This window comes from Lactuca serriola, chromosome 6, assembly GCF_051521515.1.
Source record: "Lactuca serriola cultivar US96UC23 chromosome 6, Lser_US96UC23_V15, whole genome shotgun sequence".
Lineage (NCBI taxonomy): Eukaryota > Viridiplantae > Streptophyta > Magnoliopsida > Asterales > Asteraceae > Lactuca > Lactuca serriola.
Window position 1 is genome coordinate 127,365,418 of NC_136413.1, and position 24,705 is coordinate 127,390,122.

General features: G+C 35.1%; 2 protein-coding genes, 1 long non-coding RNA gene and 1 pseudogene across 4 annotated transcripts; all 4 read right to left on the reverse strand.

Annotated features, from left to right (window-relative positions):
- Positions 1 to 4,144: 4,144 nt before the first annotated feature.
- Positions 4,145 to 5,219, reverse strand: LOC145060136 (F-box protein PP2-B5-like). The gene is made up of 4 exons (XM_079007857.1): positions 5,208 to 5,219; positions 4,943 to 5,137; positions 4,705 to 4,805; positions 4,145 to 4,601 (listed from the first exon to the last, which is right to left on the reverse strand). The coding sequence occupies exons 1-4, from the start codon at positions 5,217 to 5,219 to the stop codon at positions 4,145 to 4,147; spliced, it is 765 nt and encodes a 254-aa protein (XP_078863983.1).
- Positions 5,220 to 6,586: 1,367 nt separating this feature from the next.
- On the reverse strand, positions 6,587 to 9,027 carry LOC145056787 (uncharacterized). 2 transcript variants are annotated; one of them, XR_013685918.1, is made up of 5 exons: positions 8,824 to 9,027; positions 8,408 to 8,573; positions 7,852 to 8,115; positions 7,433 to 7,538; positions 6,587 to 7,355 (listed from the first exon to the last, which is right to left on the reverse strand). It is a non-coding gene; the product is annotated as an uncharacterized LOC145056787 (long non-coding RNA). The 2 variants fall into 2 exon arrangements; XR_013685919.1 differs by having other exon boundaries at positions 7,617 to 8,115.
- Positions 9,028 to 10,010: 983 nt separating this feature from the next.
- Positions 10,011 to 10,893, reverse strand: LOC145060137 (putative receptor-like protein kinase At5g38990 pseudogene; annotated as a pseudogene).
- Positions 10,894 to 11,954: 1,061 nt separating this feature from the next.
- Positions 11,955 to 14,354, reverse strand: LOC145060138 (thylakoidal processing peptidase 1, chloroplastic-like). Its single transcript, XM_079007858.1, has 7 exons — positions 14,153 to 14,354; positions 13,587 to 14,035; positions 13,391 to 13,459; positions 13,235 to 13,303; positions 12,290 to 12,411; positions 12,121 to 12,234; positions 11,955 to 12,018 (listed from the first exon to the last, which is right to left on the reverse strand). The coding sequence occupies exons 1-7, from the start codon at positions 14,223 to 14,225 to the stop codon at positions 11,955 to 11,957; spliced, it is 960 nt and encodes a 319-aa protein (XP_078863984.1). The 5' UTR covers positions 14,226 to 14,354.
- Between the last annotated feature and the right edge of the window lie 10,351 nt (positions 14,355 to 24,705).

Genomic DNA, 24,705 nt, shown 5'->3' on the forward strand with positions numbered 1-24,705 from the left:
ATGGGTAATAAAATAAGTCTACTGAGACGATCAATAAAACTTATTGCAATGGTTGCTAAGGCTCCAAATTGTGAATTAAGTTAATTCAGTATGTTTATGTGTTTTTTGGGCATTCTGATCATGTAGGTGTTCAAAACAATAGAAAATTTTTAGACATATTTCTTTATTTTAAGATTCATTTCACCATTTTTTTGATTACATACATAATGGCAGGTTGGTGACTCGGCAGGACCTAAATGTAAAGTCGTATTACAAGAAGTTACTCAACTTGTTGAAGAAAATTAAGCTTGCATCAAATAGCACAGCATTGAAGACCACATTTGGTGCTACTCAGGTAATAGATATGGGGACAGTGTTTGACTTTATGAACTGTCATGTTTGACTACTAAAATATCATTTTCCTAAGCTTAGTGGCCTAATTGGCATTGGAAAAGAAAATAGACAAAAAAATATATAGTTGGATGCCATACCAGCTCTATCATATCATCTTGTATTGTATTGCATGTTAAGTTACTGATTTGCCATGTGTAGGTTCTGACAGCTCTAGCAACCTCCTTCCATGCCCTGAAGCCTTTCAAAGTTCCTGCATCAGGTTATTCTTTTTAGAAAGGAAATTGTCAAATGAGATTGTCAAAGGAGAATTTAGTCATGGGTTTCTTTTAATGTTGTACATGTTTTGTTTTCTATAATAAATATTATGAAATATTAGCAATGTGTTACATTTACTTACTATTGGAATAATTATTTGTATTTGACATATTAGTGAAATGAATTATCTTTGTTATTTATGGTATTTTATTTTGTATTATGAGATTTTTAATGTATTATTTAATTTGAAAATTAGTAAATCTATAAATGATATTTTTTTAAACATTTAAAATTATGATACGCAAAAATGTGTGTCATCTTCCTTTATGACATGGCCTTTCTTGACAGGGGCTTTGTTGATACGCATTGTGTGTCATTAACATGCACGTCATAAGGTTACGACACGCGAAGGCGTGTCGTCTTCCTTTATGACAGGGCCTTCCTTGATACGCATTGCGTGTCGTAAACGCGCGTCGTAAATGCACGTCGTAAATGAGCGTCGTAAATGCGCGTCGTCTCTCTTTATGACAGGGCCTTCCTTGACGTACATTTGCGCGTCGTCTGAGCCTTTTACGACGCGCAATGAGCGTCGTAAAAGGCTGTTTTTCTAGTAGTGTGATTTTTTAGTTTTCGACTTCAACTTCAAAGAATCATAACTTCTTCGTTCTAGCTCCATTTTCAGTGATCTTTATACGCATACAAAGGTAATGACAAACCCTATTATCATATCTAATTAATCTTCACATAACACATATCAAAATAAATTTATTAATTTATACAAGAATCCCGAAATATCACTTTTCCCATTTTACCCTTTGGCTCCAAAGCATAATTCAAGCGGTTAAATCACATAACCAATATTGTCATCATCCACTAGGGTCTAAAACCTATTCCCTTGAAGCCCAAAACATTTATGAGATCAAATTATAGTCTACTATCCTGAAATTAGGAACATCAAAAAACTGGATGTTACATTATGTAATTTTTATTTTTTTTAAAAAATAAATTATATTAAAATTAATGGTCTCTATCAATGCATCGATTAATCCCCACTTTGAACGATTAATCCCTTAACCTTGGCTGACCGCCCGACCATTATCTAGCGCCTTTTACAACCTTGATATGTGTGTGTGTACATATGTTCGTATCTACGTGTGTACATATGTATGTATGTATGTATGTATGTATGTATGTATGTATTTGTATACCTATGTATGTGTGCACCAAAAGACTTCTAACCTAACGGTATCAGATGTTGCCCTCCCTCTTTGAGGTCGGCGGTTCAAGTCCCATCGTGGACATATGTGGAATTAAGGAGTAGTTTATGAGTAAACTAGATCTGTTGTTCAAAAAAATGTATATATGAATGTATGTATGTATGTATCTACGCATGTACACACACACACACACACATATATATATATATATATATATATATATATATATATATATATATATCAATTGTTGTTGTGTTTAGTGTTTTACAATTTTCAGAGCATGAATAGTAGCCATTTAGCTGCATTAGTCAACAGTTATTACTATGTTAAATTATAAATTAAAAAGTTGCTTCAATAAAATTGTAACATCTGGATTTCCAGGTATTTTATTTTATTTAAATATATGGAATTTTAGAGAGGGACTCGACGAGTTGGTGCCTCAACTCGTCGAGTAGGATCGCACCTGGTGACATACTTTAATGACTGGACTCGACGAGACGGGGAGCTGACTCGCCGAGTCAGTGCTGCTGAGGAAAACCCTAATTGTTCGGGTTGTGACCTATTTAAAGGCCCTTATGGCCTTCATTTGGGGACACACTTCCCCTTTGAGAGACCCTAATCGATCCAGAGAGCTTAGAGAGAAAGAGGGAGCCATTTTCATCATCTTGGTGCGTTCTTGCAAGGAAGGAGGAGGTTGTTCAAGCCAAATCGTGTAGAGGAGCTCTGATCTACTTCTATCCCATTCTAGGCTGATGTTTAAGGTATAAATATGTACCTATTTTCGTATTATTAGTAGATGTCATGAAATTAGGGTTTCTTTACCCTCTTTTAGTTGAAGATATTGAGTATAAGAAGTCCTCTTGAGGCTTAGACTTCAGATCTGGACCTTGAGAGGTCCAGAGAATCCCATGATTCAAGCTTTATGCAGTCACATCGGATTATTGAGCCTAAAACACCATTATGAGGGTTATTTTGACAAAATAGAGCTAGATGTGCGATGCATGGGCGTAAAGATCGAACCTTTACATGAATATTGGATGTTAGGAGGTTAGATCTATAAGCTAGAGTCACGGTAGATGGCTGAATGAGAATTCAATGGGGGTTGACTCACCGAGTCTGTTGGATGACTCGACGAGTCGTAGTGGGTTTGTTCATATATCTTTGACCCATTATGAACTATTTGAGTTGAGGGGTAACTCGACGAGCTAAGTGGACCCTAGGATGAAACTCGAAGGAATGCAACTGGACTCAGCGAGTCACGGGAGTGCACTCGGCGAGTCAGGTCGGCTTGGACAGATGGAATTATGCAGACTTTTGTTGCCTGATGGGATGGGTCAATAAGGGATATATGAGGTCATGGAGGGGTAAAATGGTCTTTTACCCAAATCTGTAAGACAGAAAGAGAACGAGAGGGATTTATGAGTAAAAAGGTTAAAAAGGATGGAAAATGATTAAGATGTTTGTCTATTATGATAGGCTGAGGCTAGTTCAGGATCCCGAGAGCTTGTCTGTTATCTTCTACTTACAAGGTGAGTCTTCTCACTATACTTTACCTGGAATAGTAACTATGTGTGACTGGAAGGTCTTATGTGCTTGTATGAATTATACGATTTGATATGGTATGTATATGCTGTATGGGTTGGACCGGAAGGTCAAGCAGGGTTAGACCGGAAGGTCAAGCAGAGTTAGCACCAGAAGGTCAGCATGGTAGGACTGGAAGGTCTACCAGGATTATGGGATCGGAAGATCCCACTGAGACACAGTGACCGGAAGGTCTTGTAGCCTAAGCTGGCTAGTATGTGCATGTGGTTTTTTGGGGAACTCAGTAAGCATTTATGCTTACCATGTTACGTGTTATGTATTTCAGGTACTCCCGAGGATCGGGGGAAGGCTCCGACATAATTCTACATCTGCATAGAGATAAAGTGGTAAGTGGTGCTCCTGGATTGAATAATTGTTTTGAAAACTTATTAATTAATTTTTGAGAATTAATGATATGACATTTGACTTTATGATATTAAAAATGAAATTTTGGTTGAAAATTTTTGGTTGTTACAAAAATTCTTTAGTAAATTAAATGAATTACATAAGTAATTTCTTTATTAAACAACAAAGATACTCCATGTTAACTCTTATACAATAAAATTACAATAATGTTAGTATATACAATTATCAATTTGTAACAACCAAACTTATTGGTAGCCAAATAAGTTGGTTAGAACAATTTTTGGTAAGTTACTGATAGCAAAAAATTTGCGTCTAGCTATATTTGGTATGATATACAGTTTGGAAAAAAAAAATTGTATGGTGCCTTATTCATTCCTAGTATTTACAATTAATTAATTCATTTGTTTAAACTCAATGCCTTGTAGAATAAGTCCTTCAAGTGACTCGTTAGCGGAAAGGTTCAATCCGCAATCCATCAAAATCTTTTCAGAAGTACTGGAGGTCTGAAATTCCCATACTTCTACATCCATGGTGGTTTGAAATTCCCATATTATAACTTCCATCCAACCATCATTCCGTTTTTGTGGAATGCCTTTCATTTTGCGTCTCTTTAGTGGGTTGTAGGTGTTTTGATTAAGCTTTCCTCTAATAATTGGGAGTTGAGGACAAAGTAAATAGATATACCATGAATGATGGCCATAACTCACTTTCAAAGGCAACTCAAAACGAGAATGGTATGCTTGTAATTTGTAAACAAGGTAAACTGCATACGTTTTTTGAGGTGACGGCATTCTGAATAAGCAGTATATCGAAAAGTTGACACGAGGACTATAAGCCACTACTCCAAATCTACAAAAAGACATCATGTTTAACAAAAATGAGAGAATAGGACAATGTATTCATGCAAGTTTAAGTGTAAAAGAAAACAGGTTGGGCGAATAGAGGAAAGAACCTTGATTCAGGTAAAGACCGCCAACTCCACTGTCCTTTATTCAAAGCCACACTTGCTGGTAGCATATAGCATTTCTTCCCATCTTTTGCAAGAGAAAACCACTGTAATTCATAAATGTGTAACTACTTGTGTTTTGGAATTCTAGAGTTCTTCCCATTAACATAGTCAAACCATGTTCATAGCTAGACTACATATGAGAAATAAATAAGTTTACCAACTATATGTTTCAGAAATATACCTGGTCCCCATCATTGATGGGGAACCCTTTGCAAAGAACAGAGTAGAGATCCTTCTTTGTTGTCCATTGCAAACTATCTTTTGACGTTTTGATTATGTCTTCATAATCACGTGGCAACTTTTCTTCCCAATATGTGTCTGAATCAGATATTGTTTGCATATCTATTTCCTCATCCCCTACCACTTCTTGTTCCACCTATACAACTTACACATTAGATATTGTAAAAAAACTATTCTCCGAATGTGTTTTATTTGATACTACGAACAAGGTGACCCATATAGATTCTGTTACACTAAAAACAATATATAAATAAATAATCCAGTATTTGCGATCTTACTCTCTCCAGTGGCAGAAACGCGATGCCTTCAACTATCAATGGTTCCTCGGATAGAAATGTAATTTCATGATCAACATTTCTGTTGTCGCTAGTAAACTGATACAATTCTGCCATCAAACATCCATCTTCTCTCTTCTCTACTAAGTACGAAGTCCAAGATTTTGTCTCCCCAGCCAATCTGTAACAGAGGCCTAAATAGTCTGTGTACTTCAATTGGAACACAAGGTTTACAGTGTATGTGATATACTGTGACAAAAATTGTGGTCTGACATGTGTTTTGAATTCCATACATAATGGTTGATGGCCATTCACTGCAAATCTGCATGAAGATTCTATAAATCTGCACGAAGTTGCAGCAAATAACACATTACTATGTAATCATGAAACAGTCTCAAAAACATGGAAACAAAAAGTAGAAGAAAATGTAACCTTGGTTTAGTTCGCTGATAATAATACTCAGATACAGTGCGAATAGGAATCAAACATTCTGCCGCAGATATTGTTTCACAATGTTCTCCATTCTTATTTAGCCAAAACCTCTATCCATTAAAAGAAATCATATGTTAATTCGGCTGATGTAGGATATATCATATATATGAGTACATTTACAAGAGTAGGGGTGCATGGAATGTCATTTTAATATATAATTGTTGGAGCAATTTATACTTTACAAGCATTATTTGGTTTTAAAAGTGCGACAATCCTCAAATTAAGCTATTATATAATTTCATGAATCACAATTTACCATTCACAAATAAAAATATAAATTGGTGGTTTATACTTTATACAGACATAGCTAATTAATCACTACAAGAAAAATTTCAATTTAGCTACCGAAAAATTTCATAGCAAAAAGTTGAAATTCCGTAGCTAAAGCTGAATAACTACGGAATTTGCTACGAAAATTTTCACTTAAATTCCGTTGCTTTTTTCCTCGTAGCAAATTGTTTAGGTACAAAATTATAATTCCGTAGCGGTTTTTCTATGACAATTTCTACGGTATCTATTCGTTGCAAATTTAGTTGCGTAGCAAATTCCGTAACAATGTTTTTGTAGCAAATTCCATAACAATTTTTCCGTAACCAATTCCGTAGCAATGTTTTTGTAGCAAATTTAATAGCAATTTTTCCGTAACCAATTCCGTAACAATGTTTCCGTAGCTAATTTCATAGCAGTTTTTCCGTAACTAATTCCGTAGCAATTTAATCGTTGCCAATTGCGTAACAGTTTTTCCATATCATTATTCAGTAAATTCGGTTATTCAATTCGACTATTTATATCAATCTATAAAAATACAAATAATATAATACTGAAAGTAACAAAGTATTTTTATAGAAACTAAAAGAAGTATCCAATATATAAAAAAATACATATTTCAAAATAAAAAAAGTACACATTTACAATCTGAACATCTTTCTCTTTCTGTGGATGATTTATAATTTCCTTTTTCTTTCAATTCATTTTTTACTTGACAATAATCTTCACCTTCACTATGTGTTTGACCTTTCATCAACTTTCTTCTTTCAACTTTTGAAACATACGCTTTTGCACTCATTGTTCCTTCTCTTCTTCATTATTATTTTCAGATTTTGTTTCTAAAGCATCAAGCCGGTATATTTTCGCTGATGTGGCACCAGATTTAAGTTCAAGAGCTTTCTCAAGAAGATCTGAAAGTTCAGGAGACACAGTTAACAGAAACTTCTTGGGAATTGGTATTATTGATGCCATAGGTGGTAATTTCACAAACCGAACCAAATTTTGAGGTTAAATCCATTATTTTTTGGTTATGTGTTGATAAATTGGAAACATTTATGTGATATTTTGAATCGGGTGATTCGTTTTCAGAACCGGAATCGAATAATTCTTTGAAAGGCTCACTATCTTCGGAATCATTGATTCCGTCTTCTTCACCCCTTACTCTTCTTTCATTCATATGAGACCCCAGTGACGTTTCATGCAACCAAAATATATTGCCATATCCCGGAAGATATTCACCGGTAGCAGTTGTATTGCTGACCTGATAATGGTATACCAACTAGTAAAAATATTTGAGTTCTAGGCTTGACTATGGCAAACCTACATCATAATTCCCAAAACACCCTCTTAAGAACATGCCAAATACCAAATTTAATAGATTGTTGGTTGTTACTTACTGTGAAAGATCCTGCTTGATTTAGTGTAAGAGGAGGTATAGAGTTATCAGGTTTGTGATTTTTAATCACAGTACTAGAAGCTCCATGTAAATCTGTATGCACATACCTGTTTGTTTATCATCAAAAAGTTTAAAATTAGCATAAAATTTTATCAACAAATAGTATAGAAACAATATATACTCACAAATCTCCTTTTGACATGTAACGTTTGACTATCATTTCATTTTGTTGAGCATCACATACACTAATAAGCAAATAATTCTCATTGCTTATAAACTAATTGAACTTTTCAAACCAGTGCACTTTTCGTATCTATGAAATTGTTGCAACAAATATTTCTTGATGATTTCACCATAACCATAGTTAGTACAAAAAAAATAAACTTACAGATTATTATAAATTACATGATGTTAATTTACCTGAGAAAGTTGTTGATGTGTCTTGTTTTCAGTAGCCTTAAAGGCCTTTGCATGAGATGTAAGTGTCTTTTCTTGTTTGCTCTCTTGTTTCTTCTTTTTCTCATACCACATTCAAGCATTCACATGTGCAAAAAGTGCTATATCAACTTCCACCTAATATTTTTTTTACTAAAATGTGCATAAAAATGCCATCATATGCTTTTGACATCTTTAGAAGTCTTCAAAATGATAATGGATTCGGTTATCAATTGTTACAACACAAATCTGTATATATCCAATGCAATTAATCCATTATATAGTTTACGGTAGTAATAGATTCTTCATTAAAGCAAACTAATTCAGGCCCAAAATCCTACTAAATAAGTAAATATAAATCTATCTAAATAATCTCATCATTCATAGACCGAAGACGTGTTCAGTGATAATTAATGAAATCACAGGATAATAACATCGCTAAATTCATCGAACTTCATAGATTTTTTCTCAAAATTTGAAATGAAATCCAATTTATAGAAGATAATAGAATAATACAGAAAAAGAATAGATAGTTGAATACCAATGCCTGGATCGGTATCAATGATGATCTTGTCAGAGTCCCCACCATTGCCATTCAACATCAGTGGTGCAGAATCCATGAGAAATTAACCGGGAGAACGGGTGCAAAAAGAGGCGAACGGATGATTTTGGTTTGGGAATCTGTAGAGCGATTACTCTCCTAATTCCTAAAAAAACAAGATTTATTAAACATATTATACTATAACATTGCCGAAGAAATTACATATTATAGCGTTATAACGACAACTTAATATGCACCATTTAACTCTTATTCAATGTGCATTGAATAAAAAATGATTGTTTAACAATTTTAACACGAATCTGATGTATAAACCTAACTCAATTAACTTATTGGACTATAATTGAAGTAATAGTGTGTGTGTGTATGTGAGAGAGAGAGAGAGGGAGAGAGAGTACCATTGTAGCTTGAGGTAGGTGAGAATAGAACGATTACTAGACTGGATCTGATGGATCAACTCTGCCTCTGTGCTCATAAGATGCTCCTTTTCATCCGAGATCGCCTAATGTTGCTTCCAGATGTGAAATATTTATGATTTGGGGAAATATATCTAAAAGAGGGAAAAGGGGGAACAGGGGAAGGGGTATTGTATTGACCTAATGCGCATATGAGCAATGATTTGGGGAAACTGTATCATGTAAAAAATATAATGAGATGTAATTAATCTTTTCTTAAAATGTATAAATTATTATAAAACCTATATAATTTTTATTTATGTAAAGTAATACTGTATATAGCTAAATCGTCTCGTATACTTACTACATTAACTAAAATAACTTATATGTTTAATCAAATTACTAGTTTCCTATCCGAGATTATTTTGTATCATAACCTTTTTAAATTACCATGATATCTTTTTTTTATATATAATATTAGTAGTTTCTCTTTAAAATAATTTTCTATATTTTGCTATAGAAAAATACTTCGTAGCTACTTAACTACGGAATACATCGTAGCTAAATAGCTATGGATTTTAATTCCGTAACAATTTACAAATTCAAAAACCAACCTTATACACAAATAACTACGCTCAATAATTCCTTAACAAGTTTTATAGTAAACTAGCTATATAATTTAATTGTGTGGCAAATTTTCGTAACAAAATAACTACGGGTTTCAATTTCATAGCCACCTAACTACGGATTTGGATATCGTAGCCAATTCTCTAGCCAAATAGCTACGAATATTAATTTCATAGCAAGCTTTGTAGCGAGTTTCGCTACAACCAAAAATTTCATAGCATACTTTGTAGTAAAATAGTTACGGATTTCGAGTCCGTAACTACTAATCAAGGTTTAGCTACACAATGTAATTCGGTAGTCATTTCCATAGCAAATTACTTATGGCCAACCATTGTGTAGCATATTTCATAGTAAAATAATTACGGATTTTGATTTCGTAACAGCTTTACGTAGCTATTTATGATTTAGCTACGAAATGCACTTTCGTAACTATTTCCGTAGAATAATAGCTACGGCAAGCCATTCAGTAACATATTCCGTAATAAAATAGCTATGGATTTTGATTCCGTAGCAACTTTCCGTAGCAATTCAAGATTTTTCTTGTAGTGAATTACCAATCTGCCCCGGTTAAGGAAGATTCCTTTTGAAAGAAACATCTTTAGCTCTTCTAAGGATCTGTAGACAAGAGGAGGTATTGCAGTCTTAATGATCTCTTCATAGTTCAATGATTCTTCAAAAATCTCCTGAAATCGAAGAGCGATCTCAAGTTTTTCCACAACCTCACACATCTTTGGCCTTTCATCACGTGATTTCTACAAACATCGATAAGCAATGTCTGAATATGTTTCCAATGAACTTGGATCAATCTGTTGCTTCAAATCTTGAAAGATAATCTCATCCAATTTCTTTTGTTTGTAGTTTTTTTTTCCACAAATGCACTAAACTTCGTAAATGACCTTTGTTATATTCAAAACATAGTCTCCCACACAATACTTCAAATAAGACCACACCGAAAGAATATACATCTGATTCTTTTGTTAGAATGCTAGTGGCCAAATACATCGGATCTAAATACCCAAAGGTGCCTACAACATTGGAGACAAGAAAAGTGTGCTGCTGATTAGCAGGTCCAATTTTCGATAATCTCATGTCTGAAACTTTAGCATTCCAATTCTCGTCAAGTAAAATATTGGAACTTTTTATATCTCGGTGGAGAACTCTTTGTTGTGTCCCTTTTGGATCATGAAGGTAGCTCAGTCCCATTGCAGCCCCAAGGCATATCTTTAGGCGTTGTCTCCATGTGAGGGTAGGTCTACTTAACTGGAGATCGAGGCTTCCATGAGATGCATGTTCGTACACGAGGATCTTCTCACCATCTTCATCACAGAATCCAAGGAGAGAGATGAGATTTTCATGTCTGTAACGAGAAAGCATTAAGACTTCTTTCCAGAACTCAGAGTCTCCTTGCCCATATCTACGATCAAGACGTTTAAAAGCCACCACATTTCACTACTAGAAAAACAGCCTTTTACGACGCTCATTGCGCGTCGTAAAAGGCTCAGACGACGTGCAAATGCGTGTCAAGGAAGGCCCTGTCATAAAGAGAGACGACGCGCATTTACGACGCTCATTTACGACGCGCAATTACGACGCGCGTTTACAACATGCAATGCGTATCAAGGAAGGCCCTGTCATAAAGGAAGATGACACACATTTGCGTGTCGTAACCTTACGACGCGCGTGTTAATGACACGCAATGCGTATCAAGAAAGCCCCTGTCAAGAAAGGCCATATCATAAATGAAGATGACACACATTTTTGCGTATCGTAAATTTAAATGTATAAAAAAAATAAATTTATATATTTATTAATTTTTAAATTAAATTTGCATTTAATTTCTCATAATAGAAATAAAATACCATATACAAAAAATACAATCCATTGCATAATATAAAATAAAATTTCATACTCAAAAAATAAAATAAATTGCACAAATTGTAATGTCATACAAAGAATCATTCAAATGTTAAACAAAAATAATACATTGCTAACATGGGTTATACATTCCTATAAAACTAACAAATAATCATACAACTCTATTTCTTACTGGAAAGGAATGTCAAACATGATTTCAAGTCTCCCTTAATCTTGATTACTCACCTGCTTAAGTAGAATGTTGTTGTTGAGAGGGTTACCTAGCAACAGAGAAAAACACAACACCTCTCCCACAATCACAACATCATTTACAGAGAAAGGGTTGTCAATTACTTTCATTAAGACTTTCATTCAATCACAAAAATATTAAATAAAAGGGTGAAACAGTAACTTACTTTTGATAAGTTGATCTCCCTTATAGCAAACACAGCTAAAGCATTGAACAAGACCCTATTTCAAAATTTTATAAATACACAAATCATGATACCTGATATTGGAATACACACTTTGAGACATGAATAAATACGAGTAGATTAACCTGGATACATAGGAAGTAAAGATGGAAGGTGACAGAACTCCGGGGGCATTGGGTTGGTTCCTTCCCACTCGCACACACCAAGCCAGAACTCCACTTAATCCAGTACCAAAATAAGCCTGCATTCAGAAAGCTGCAGGGGTGAGTCACAATTCAAGAATCTGTTAAAATTTGAGGAATAACATGTTCAACCAAAACAATATTAGAAAACAGGGTTAAATGTGAAACATAGCAATGTAATAATTATCAAGGTGCTGGAATACTTGAAATCTAGATTATTTGTTTGTTTGTACATCCAGACGATTTGATCACGAACATAAGTCATGTTATCAACTTTCTGAAGAAGTATACCAAGACATTTGTAGGAGAAGAATACTCTCAGTAAGATAATTTAATTAAAAAAATGTAATGATAATGATAATGAGTTCATACCTGTGAAGTAGTGCAGAATGCTCATCATCATATGTATAAAGCTCATACTGCTTTGCAAAAGCATTTCCAAGAGAAATGACCCAATCAATGTCTTGAACAACATCCAAAGTTTCTGCAAGAAACTGCAAACAAAAAAAGAAATAAATAATAATGACATGAAAAGGAAGACTATCAGTCTATAACCTCAACAATAAAACAAAACAAATTATTATTAAAATCAAATAATGATAATACAAATTGTTACAAATTATGGGACAGCAGGGTCTTCTATGATGACATATAAAGCAGCCCTATTACAATATTACCCTTGTGGGACAGCAGGGTCTTCTTCTATGATGACAAATTGTGGGACAGCAGTACATGACTAAATGCATGTAGATTGATAAGGTTGTTTCTTTTTTACTTAATAAAATCAAAATGACTTGTCGTGCTAAGTGAGAGGTTGGTCACTTTATGTATTAAGACCCTCCCTATTACAATATTACCCTTGTTTATTTTTTTATTTTATTCAACTTTTGACAATCTCATGAAAAAGGCACTATCGACCTCGTTTTTTTTCAATGTTCACAGAATTTTAAACAAAATGTTGGCATCTATTTACCTGTTGTTGTTTGTTTTAGAATTTGGAGAGAGAGAGAGAGAGAGAGAGAGAGAGAGAGAGAGAATCTTCATGCCTTTATGGTGTATCAAAGGAGGGCGCAAAAAGACAACCCAGTTACCATCCTAAGCAATTAGTGGTCCTAGACCAATGACTTGAGAAGATGCCAGGGGTAAAAATGTAATTTAGGATCAACTTCCTCAGAAAAAAAGGAGCAAACATCACCATAATCTCCAGCCTTTAGGATCAACTTCCTAAAATATGGAACGAATTTAACATCTTGGAAAGATAAATGCTGTAGATAATTCTCTTGAAAAAAGGAGGTTAATCATAAATCATAATCTTACCTCAACCCAATCTCCAGCCTTTGCTACAATTCTTTTTATAAATACAACACCAGAACTATAGCCAAATTCCTACAAGATTATTGATACAAGACAATGAGCAAACAACAAAACACAGAACTAATCAAAGATACTTATAATCAAGAAGTGAAATCACACCTGAAGAATGGGAGGAGCCTTGAAGATCACAATATCTGAAACTTCTGGCTTCCGAAAGATGTATGAAACCTAAATCAATAACAGGCAAAAACTCAAAATCTTGCATACAATCACTATGTGAATTGAAAAGCCAAAATGGCGAAATTGGCAACCATCATTCATATATTGTGTAATAAGGTTAGAATTGGGATTATACCTTTTCGACCATTATGCGATCACCCACATCATGGGTAGGGCTCATGGATGCAGAGGGGATGGATCTTGGTTCATCCAACTGCGATCGGAATAAGATACTGACACTCAAAGCGGTGAAGGCAACCTTAGCATCATCGGAGCAAACACTTAATAGTTTTGAAAACCAATTGTTCCTCTCAACGATGATTTTGGTACTTGCAACATTGCAGGTTTTCACGCAATCAGTAGTAGTCTGATTGGACTTCGTTACTTGGGAGCCACTTCGACCTTGGAAAAACGAAATTATGGAAGACGCCTTCAACGGCGAAATCCCAAAAACCCCAGAACCACCACCAACGCCACCACCGGTAGCCGTTGACTTTACCAACGAGATCAATCCAACAACGAGGGGAGAAGGTTTGGAGGAGGTCTCAACGCCAAGAAAATCACATGCGAGAGTGGCATACGCCGAAACCGAACACCTTGAACTCGCCGTTGCTGCTGGACCGTACCCGGCGACGGGATCTCGGTCGGGATTCTGGAATATACGAGGACGAGAAAAAACCTCATGAAAAATTCGGCATGTATTGGATTTTCCGGAGGCGGTGGCTAGGTTTTGGGCCACGTAGCCGGAGTAAGAAACAGTAAATCTGATCGCCATACACGCAATTTTGATTAACAACAAAAAGATTTGGAAAATTGCTTCTTCGGTGATCAACTGTTGTGACGTGAAAAGAAAACTCACAAAGAAAGAGATCCCATTGAAAATGAAGAAATCAGTGAGATTAGGAGGGTGAGGTGGAATCGAAGGGTAAGATTAGAACAAGAAGGGAAGAATCGGGAGCTGAAAATTGGGGAAAATGATGAAATCGAAAAACCCCAAAGCTGAAAACAACCTGAGATTTCCTCCGGGAAGCGATGGAGAGATCTCAAGGGTGTGGAGACGAAAGAGACTTCCGGTGAAAAACATTGTGGGTAGGTCTGTGTTCAAAATTGATAGATTCTTTTTCAAAATTGATAGGGGGTTGTGATTCTTTAGGCTTCAAAATTGATAGATTTTTTTTTCTATTCTTTCAAGTTTGAATCAGAAAATGAGAAAGAGTTAGGGAAATCAAGAGTGCAATGCTCGTCCTTGTTAGGTTGAAGATGAAAGATAGATAGAAGATAGAAAAAAAAAGGCGGGTTTTCAAAATTTTGGGGATTTCATTTCCCCCCTTGTATACTAAAAGCACGTTTCATTAAAATATAAAGCGACAGGTACAGACGATGCGCGTTTAAGATAAAGCGCCCTCCGTGTTTTTAATTTTTTTTTCTTGAGACACTAAATTAAGGGCACGCAATAAAGCGTGACGTAAATCCTTAAATTTTTTGGAGAGATGACACTATTTTAAGGGCACGTCCTTTTGAGTATCGTTAATTATCGCGTGTCGTAAAAATCGCGTCATTAAAGGTCTTTTTTCTAGTAGTGTTTCTCTCCTCACAGTGAGAGCTTAGTACTCCTTTGTACACATTCCCAAATCCACCTTTCCCAATAACGTTGTTGTTATCAAAGTTGGTCGTGGCTAACTTTATCTCTTCCAGTTGGAATTTAAGATGTTTAAACTCTTCCATGAATGCCTCCATTAGAAAACAAAAACTCTTGATTATAACTATAATCAGAATTGAACTAATAAGACTAAGAAGTCCTGTTAATGACAAGATGATCTAATAGTGTATAGAATCCACAACCCACTTACAGTAAAAGACAAAAGCTAAAACTTTATCAAAACAACTGAGTTAAGAAACCTTACTTACTGAGGTTGAGAGAAGGAGAATTGAGATAGAGTTTAAGGACTTTGTATTTGCTTATAAAAAATAAAAAACCAAATTTCCCACATTTAAATTTTCAGAAGTTTCACTAAAGTCCAAATGTTTCTCAAGTTGACCCTTTTAGAATTTAGACCCTAATTAGCTTTTATTGTATTGTTACTTTGTTATAACGTAAAACACAGAAATTCTTATTTATTAAGTGTTAAATATTGGACCTCGTAATGGGTGGTCTAAAATCCAAAGATCTTATATATTGATTTGGCCTCAATTTAATATATACGAGTAATATTTGACATATTATAATGGTTAAAATATCATCAACAAATTTAGTAAGTTCTTAAGATGCAATGATATAAATGATGATGTCTTAGTGATTAAGCACTAGACTCTACAGTCCACACGAACTAGCTTTTTAGTTTGCTTTTGATTTTGGCACTTTCCAAATACCAATAATTGATGAATTGGACGTTAACGATAGCCCGCTTTATCGATAACACGTGCTGTATACATAATAGGCAATAGCTTTTCTGGTATAACGTTTTTTTTTTGTTCTTTTTGGTGTCAATCAACATTATTTTCCTTTATCTTATATACCACTAAACAACCATTACATAAAGTTGTTACATTCACATCTTTCTCTTTGTTCGGCTTTTACCTGTTCCACTTCACACTTATCAGAATCAGACCGCACATAACCCTAGCTTTGGATGCAGCAAAGCAAACTAAAGAGATTTACTATTCAAAATGCTTTACAACTATGTTTATTAATAATATAAAAATATATAGAACTTGTAAAGATATTCAACATATTGATTTTTATAAAATCCAAAAAAACGTCGGTGAGTCACGTATCTTGCCCCTACCCATTTTAATTCATACTAAAAAACTATCCAACTAAACCAAAACGTGTTTATACTTGTACCTAGTTCATTGAATCCGCTCATTTGAGTTCCACCGGTGAACATTTGTACTCCATTGAAAACAATAATATACATATATTATGGTAACATGGATTAATTTATTAAGTTTATGATGAGCAAGTTAATTAGCTATCACCTAATGGCTCACCTGGTAAGACATGGCTTCTCATAGGAGATCCGAGTTCTAATTATGTGGGTTTCAATCAAGGTGGCCAGAAGGGTGTAATGCAGCGGCGAATATCATCTATAAGAAAAATATGAATAAGTTGATTTACTAAATCTGTTGCATAAAATGCATTATTCATCTTTATTATATTAAAAATATTTAAAATTTGTTATTTAATATTTAATAGCTATTGCAATAATCATCACATAAATGCAATAACAATAATTATTCAAAAATGACCCCCCACAGACACATCAACATCTAATTTATAAGTTGATAGCAATTGACATATCAACATCGGTCGCACTCCTTGTTACCCAAAAGTCTTACCACACATGCAAAACGTAGACATGGCTACAAGTTGATAGCATATGACATTTATTCCCATTTTTTGCAAGACAAAGCACTAGCTAGCAATCAATGGATGTGTAACTACTAGTTATCATTATCCGGGAGTCCTTAATTCCCTTTACTTTGGTAGAGCTGTGTTCACGGGCTCAACAACAACCATGCACACATGAAAAGTAAGCAACTAAAATGACTTGAAAATCATATCTGATCTACCTCTTCACAACTTTTGCGTGGAACCCTTTGCAAGGAATAGAGTAGAGTTCCTTCTTTGTTGTCAATGCCAACTATCTTTTGACCAGTTAATTATCTCTTCGTAATCAATTAAGAATTTTTGTTCCAAATAAGTGTAAATGTTATATGGCATATATCAACCTCCTCATCCTCTTACATTTGATGCTTTACCATAAAACTTACACATTAGACTTTGATCGACTATGTAAGAGAACTCTTATTCTACATTACTAACCCGGTATTTGTCTGCTTATTCCCTCCAATGCCTGACATTCGATGCCTTCTACGGTCAATAGAAGTCGGCATCTTAACGTAATTTCAAGATCAAAGTTTCTCCACTTGCGTAGCAAACTGATACAATTTAGACATCTTTTCTCTCATCTACACAAAGTATTATGTTAAAAAAATTTTCTCCCAGCCAGTCGAACACAGTATTGTATATATTTACCCTGTAAGTGATATGTAGGGAAAAAATTATGTTCTCATATGTGTTTGAGTTCTGAACAAAATGGAATTTTGGAAAATTGTGTCCATTAGGAGCGCTCAAGTTGGTTTAGCTGATTTTGCTTTTTGTTTTATGATGCATGCCAACATTTAATGTAAAGGGAAATAACGCATACATGTATGTGTTGGTTCCTAATTAAAGATCTATGAAAAAACAGTTTGTTAAATCATTTTTGGTGACCCGGTGCATTGCAATTGAAATATATAGTGCTTTGCGAGTGTAAAACAAGAATAAATTGAGAGTGAAAATACCTTATTGACTGTTTACTTTACAATGAGGCGGTTCAAGACTATATATAGATGCAAGATCCCTAGACAAAGGAAACCGTACGGGCCCATGGGTTAGCTAGGCCAAAACTAATATATACGTTATTTACATTCTAATACTTACCCTCAAGATGGATCATATATGTTAATCTTGCCCATCTTGCAGAGATGCGAGAACAAAGTAAAGCTTTGGTGAAGACATCAACTAGTTGACTTCCTGTTCGAACATGAAGAGTAGATATGGTTCCATCTTCTAGCTTTTCACATGTGAAATGATAGTCTCCTTCGATATGTTTAGTCCTTTCATGAAACACGTGATTGTTTTCAATACATATAGCTACCTCATTATCATAATACAAGTTCATTGGTTTTGATTGAGCAAAACCAAGTTCATCAAGTAGATTTTGTACCCATATCAGCTCGCATGTAGTCTAAGTAGTCTCGGCCCTGACGGTAGGCGACCACCCCAGGACCCATGCCTCTTTAGGGGCCCAAAATTACTACTCTCTCCGTCACAAAATTATTGTCCAGACAAAAAAAAAATAGATTAAGAAAAACAATCATTAGTTTTGTCTTTTTGAGTAAAATGACCCTCTTGCCATTTTCTAAAAACAATGGGAAATGTGTATTTGTAATTATTCAAGTTTACATTATTAAATGTCAGGGGTAATATGGTAAAAGTGTATATCTACTTTTGGTAGTGGACAATAATTTTGAGAGAAACTAAAATAGTACGGTCGACAATAATTTTGGAACGAAAGGAATAAAATATATGGTATAATTATATAGAGAAAAAACTAACTTATCTAAAAAATTTAGGATAGATACTCTTCTTTAGATTAGTTCTTTTTATAATGTTTTGACCATATTTATGTTTTATTTTAATATTAATAGGTAATTCTACAACGGTTTATCTATTTTCGATTTAAATTTTATTATATTTAAGACTTTGGGGACCCATTTTTTTCATTTCTTCCTAGGCCAACTATATCTTTGGACCGGTCCAGAGTCTAAGCCAGAGCCCAATATTCAGATTCAACAATCTGTCTCTTAATTTTCCATGAAACTAGATCCCCGGACAAACACACAATAAACTATAGTAGACCGCCTAGTTGTAGGATCCCCATTGTAGTCGACATCTGTGAACCCTTCGATGACATGAAGTAACGCCCATGTTTCGAGGCTACGTATTGATACGATGATGTAATAGTTAGGATCAACAAATGTAACTCATCTTCAAGTATTAAAGAGGAATTACTTAAATGTACATGAATTATGTGAATTTATATGTATTAAACTTGTTTAGAAAGATATAATAAATTAATAATGAAAATAAGCGTCAAAAATAAAATAATTGATAAATCCAATAACTATGAAGAAACTTGTAATGGTCGTGACAAGGATTCCGGAGATATAAAGAACGCTGAAATCCGAGTTATAACGAAGAAGTTATGACATGTCAAAGTTTTACTACTAAACCGGTATGACACTGCATAACATAAAAAGTCAATTTTTGATAAATTACCTTTTAGTCTTCACAATCTAAACGAAAGTCGTAGTATACGTTAAACCGAGAGCGTGCATAAAAAGAATGTCCAAATCCGACTTCGTATGATGAAGTTATGATTTTTCTAAGATTTAGTATAGTAGTGCACAACTCAAAATTTGAATTTTAGATCAATCAATTTTTGGCCGACGCAACCTGAATGAGAATTGAAGATCTCATTAATAAAAGTTCAACGATAAAAAGACACATGAAAACAGACACTGTATGTAGAAGTTATGAATTTTACACGGTCGTTTAACAGTGTAAACTTCTCATACTGTTAAATTTGAAATCGGTCATAGGTTAGCCGATGAGTTCAAAAGAAGAGTTGTAGATCTTGTCAATACATACGTGTGGATATAAAGAACATCAAAAACATAGCTCGTATGCGAAAGTTACGGGATGACGTGGCACAATATAAGCCACTACTTGACCTCCATCAGAATGGTGACCCTTGGCACCTACTCGACGAGTTGGAGGCCCAAAACTTTTTGAGTCGAGCCAAAATTCAGCTATAAATAGAGGTGTGAGGCTTGCTTCATTCTTCACACCATAAACCCTTTCTTTCTCTCTTTATTCTCTCTCTAAACGTCCCAAACACCCCCAAGCCTAGGAAACTTCCTTAGCGCTAGAAGAAAGCCCCGGAGCGCCTGAAGGCACCAAGAAAAAGAGTTTCTAGGCTCGAAACTCTGCTCCCTCAGAGCCCCGTTTTCAACCAAACCTCCTGGTTTCGTCAAAGCGAAGCGTTGTCGAAGTTGGAATCACCACCTTATCAAGTGAGTGCATAGTTACTTTCATCATACACATAGATATGAATTATTTTATATAAATTACGTGATATGTGTGCATATTATCTGTATATCTTGAGATCTATGCTGAATGAAAGATTTAAACATTTTTTTAGATTTAAACCCTTTTTTCAGATCTGAACTGTAAAATTATTTTATATCTTGAGATCTATGTTGGATGAAAGATTGAAACCTTTTTTTTAGATCTAAACTGTATATGTATTTTATATGTTGAGATATATGCTGGATGAAAGATTTGAACCTTTTTTCAGATCTAAATTGTATATATATTTTATATCTACAAATATGTTAGGTAAAACATGGGTAAATGAAATAGTTGATGAGTGATGCAATAAAATAATGAGAGGCCTTGATGTTGACGATGATCCAGTCATCTAGCAGAGTATAGATGACGACCGTATATTTTTCTAGACAGTCTAGTGAAACGCTTGCAGACTCACAACCTGTAAGTGTTTATTTGAACCACGCGTTCACCAGATGTTGTGACATCCCCAAATTCATGGCCATAAAAGACCGATTTTTTTATGCTTTGTGTTAAAATCAGAGTAATATTTATAAAGAAAACAATTGCGTAATTTGTTCCCAAAACAAAATATGATAAGAATCTATCAAAACTTTTCTTGAAGAAAAGTATTTTCATTAAATAACAAAATCTCAGTATGTCATGTTCCGATACTAACCAAAAGCATAAACAGGACAATACAGACCTTACAACAGTTATTTATAACTACTGGTCTATAATCCAAAATCTCTCATGAAGTCATCAGACTTATACTCTTGTGCCATTACCTATGTCAGACCCCAAAACCGATAAGGGCGGAATACGTTCCGGGGTGGAGGACGTCATGTACAGTATCATCACAATTGCATAATAGTAAAAGCAAGAAACAACAACCATTTCATTTACATAGTGAGTTTAATTACAAGCGTGTTCTGTAAGTTTTAATAGACACCAAAAATATAACAAAAATAAGAGATGGATCTTGTATGCTCCATCTTCTCCAAAATGATGCACCAGTACCTGTCTATCTTTGACCTGAGGATACAAGTTATTTTGAAAAAGAGTATCAACATAAAGCTGGTGAGTTCATAAGAATTTAGTGACATTGTTGAATAAAAGTGTTTCCAACTTATAGAATAAAAACTGAAAGTTTATGTTTATAAGTAGTATAAATCCCTAGAAAATCCTATATTTTCCAGACAAGTACTTTGTAAGTTAAATCCTTTGAGTTGTGTGTAAGCATTTTCATTGAAAAACCTTAAGTCGCAAAAGTATAGTAATAAATCTTGTGTGAGTAACATAGGTGAGGAGAAGTTATGCCTGTTATCAGTAATAGTGGTGCATACTTCCATTAGTAATTTATATTTACTTACTTCAGGATGTTAGTTTAGACTTAAGTCTTAGTGTATTATGTTGGATAAAGAGGGTAACCCCTCAGGTGACCAGACTGATGTAGCAGTAGAGAACCCGATGACCTTCCCGATCATGCGTAGTGTAGTGAAGTAGTGCCACCCCTGAGCCTAGCCAGCTCAAACTGTAGCTAGCAGTTGGGATGTAATAGTGTCTTTTCCGTATAGATCTATACGTGTAGTGATGCCTTCCATCCGGAAAGCCCTGGTCACATCGTGTAAGCGTAGTAGAGTGTCTTATAGAGAGATAGTGTGTTATACCCTGGATTCATGTGTTCTTTGGTATTATAGTATAGTAATCTTTTGTATAGTTCTTAGAGTGTTCTCTTATACGTGTATTAACTTGTCGTAATAGCCGTTATTGTGAGTATAGCAGTAGTAGAGGTAACAAGTAGTGGTCTTAGCTATACCTATTATAGCTAACTAGAGTGTATGGTTTCCGACCTTTGATTAACAAAGGTAGTGTATGGTATGAAGACTTTCATATCTAACACTAATATATATGATATATAACTAAGAAATCAATGACAGTCGGACGGATAACAAATACCCTAAGACCACATCAAACAAGAACAGGAAATAAGGCGAGTTATCGGTCCTAAGCCCTTCAAGTCTTACTTATATAAATATATTAATGTAGATATATTTTTAAAAAGAAAAGTAATTTAACACAGTTTTAAAAGCAGTTAAATAACAATTAAATCTTAAAATGCATTTGAAAATCATCTAACACAGTTTTATTGGAAAGTAGTTAAAAGTGTACAAAATCCCTTTTTGATGAAAATTTGCGAATCACATATGATTTTAATAATAAAACTTGTATAATTTATACTTGTATCCCCCCTAAAACATGTAAAAAAATTTAGAAAGGTTTATTGAGGGGGTATGAACTCACTTGAAATGAGTAAATCGGGTGAATGTGTCGGATGTGCGTTTGGTGACAAGTGAGGACTTGTACACCCTAGTAACATATGAGACATATGTTTTACAAGTAATTAGTGAATTATACTCTGATTAAAACATTTAGACATCCTAATTTGATTTAAGGTCTTATGGTTGAATGCTAGAAGGTTAATGAGTTGTATGGAAGGAGTGTATGACCTCACATTAGAGTTTACTCTCCTAAAACCCACCCTAAGTGAGTTTACGGTTGGGAGGCCACATCCCCCATGAGTTTACGGCCGTAAACTCATGGGAGGAGTGTTTTTGATTGCTTTCAAGTCTCATGTGGATTTAAAAGTGTTTCTAAGGAATTATACCAGGCTATAGGGGTGTTTAGGGGTCCAAGAGCATACTCCCTTGGAGTTTACGGCCCAAAGGCCACTCCTTGGGAGTTTACGGCCGTAAACATTAGCGTTTATGGTAGTAAACTCTTGTACACCCCATTCCTTGATTTCTAGGCCTTTTGTTTAATTTCTAATAAATTCTAGTAGATGTTATAAGGCCTTTTAGGGGTTTAAACCCCCCATTTTTCATGATTTAGGGGAGTTTATGGCCTAAGCACATGCTTGGGCCGTGAACTCTATTTTACCCTTCAAATGTATGTTTTTGAGTGTTCTAAGTCCGAAATGGCAAGTCCTTAATCCATATCTTAAGCCTAGGGGTGGTTTGGAAGTGTTTTTGGGCATGTTTTGCATGATTAAAGGGTGTTTACGGCCTAAGCATGTGCTTGGGCCGTAAACTCTCTTTTATGCCCTAAAAATTGATGTTTTATGGTTTAAACACTCCTAGGTTAAATCCCCAACTAGTTTCTAAGCTTAAAGGAAGGAAATTTGGCCTCATTTAAGGGGTTTACGGCCTAAGGAGGTTCTTAGGCCGTAAACACCTTTCTCTCAGATTTCTTGGACGATTTTGGGGTTAGAACAACACTAATTAATGTATAGAACAAGTTAGGGTAGAAGATCTTACGTTTTGGAGTCAGAAGCTTGCGGTTTTGAGTCGAAAATGAGCTAGAGAGAGAGTAGAGAGAGAGTGGATCTTGAGTGGTAAAAAGATTCTATGAAGTGTTCAACCTTCTTTATATATGTCTCGGGCGTTGCACCCGGTATTCGACTACCCGATGCTAAAGCTTAACGAGGTTTAAACTTTTTACCCGGGTTAAATGGTTGAAATGAAAATAACATTTTCCAAATAAATGGAAATGAAATTTATTAGTTTTATTTGTTTTGTTACAGCAATAACAACATAAGATATAAATACATAAATAAACATTTATTTATTTGACGATCCCAATATTAACGGAATTTTTATGAAACGACATATTCCATTAGCGGAAACGGTCTAATCTAACGGAACAAACTTTGGGTTGTCACATCATCCCCCCGTTAAGGGAATTTCGTCCCGAAATTTGGAATTCAAACAGTTAAGCTATTACAGTACTACTAAGCGAAGAGATGGGGAGATTTGAGTTTCATTTGATCCTCGCGCTCCCAATTGAATTCCGGTCCTCGTTTGGCGTTCCATCGGACCTTCACAATTGGGATGCGATTTTGATTCGTTCGTTTGATTTCCCGGTCCATAATCTCTGCAGGCTCTTCCACGAAGTTGAGGATCTCGTTGACCTCGATCTCGTCAAGTGGAATCATGAGAGTCTCGTCGAACAGGCATTTCTTCAAGTTTGAGACATGGAAGGTGGAGTGTATGTTACTTAGCTCGTGGGGTAGGTTGAGTTTGTAAGCTACGGGGCCGATTCTAGCAAGAATCTCAAAAGGCCCTATGTACCTTGGATTTAACTTCCCACGCTTTCCAAAGCGTATCGTGCCCTTCCAGGGTGAGACTTTCAAAAGGACACGGTCTCCCACCTGGAATTCCAAGGGTTTTCTTCGTTTATCTGCGTAGCTTTTCTGTCGATCCCTAGCGGCTTTTAATCGTTCGCCAATATGCACAATCTTTTCGGTCGTTTCTCTGATAATCTTCAGACCCATGAGAGCGCTGTCAGGAACTCGTCCTTTAGCTAACTGAGTGTCACCCACCTCAGCCCAGCACAGAGAGGATATGCACTTCCGGCCGCAGAGGGCATCAAACGGAGCTTCCTTGATGCTCGTGTGATAACTATTGATGTAGGAGAACTCCACCAGGGGTAAGTGTGTATCCCACGCCTTACCAAAGTCAATCACACAGGCTCGCAA

Bases quoted from the DNA above. Each gene is read 5' to 3' on its own strand.
- LOC145060136 (XM_079007857.1), bottom strand. The intron at 4,806-4,942 runs GTATATTTCTGA...TATGAATTACAG, and splicing joins CCATCAATGATGGGGACCAG to TGGTTTTCTCTTGCAAAAGA. The intron at 4,602-4,704 runs GTTCTTTCCTCT...GTCTTTTTGTAG, and splicing joins CGGTCTTTACCTGAATCAAG to ATTTGGAGTAGTGGCTTATA.
- LOC145060138 (XM_079007858.1), bottom strand. From the start codon at position 14,225: ATGGCGATCAGATTTACTGTTTCTTACTCCGGCTACGTGGCCCAAAAC. The intron at 13,460-13,586 runs GTATAATCCCAA...TTATTGATTTAG, and splicing joins ATCGCATAATGGTCGAAAAG to GTTTCATACATCTTTCGGAA. The intron at 12,019-12,120 runs GTATTCCAGCAC...AAATTTTAACAG, and splicing joins ACAAATAATCTAGATTTCAA to ATTCTTGAATTGTGACTCAC.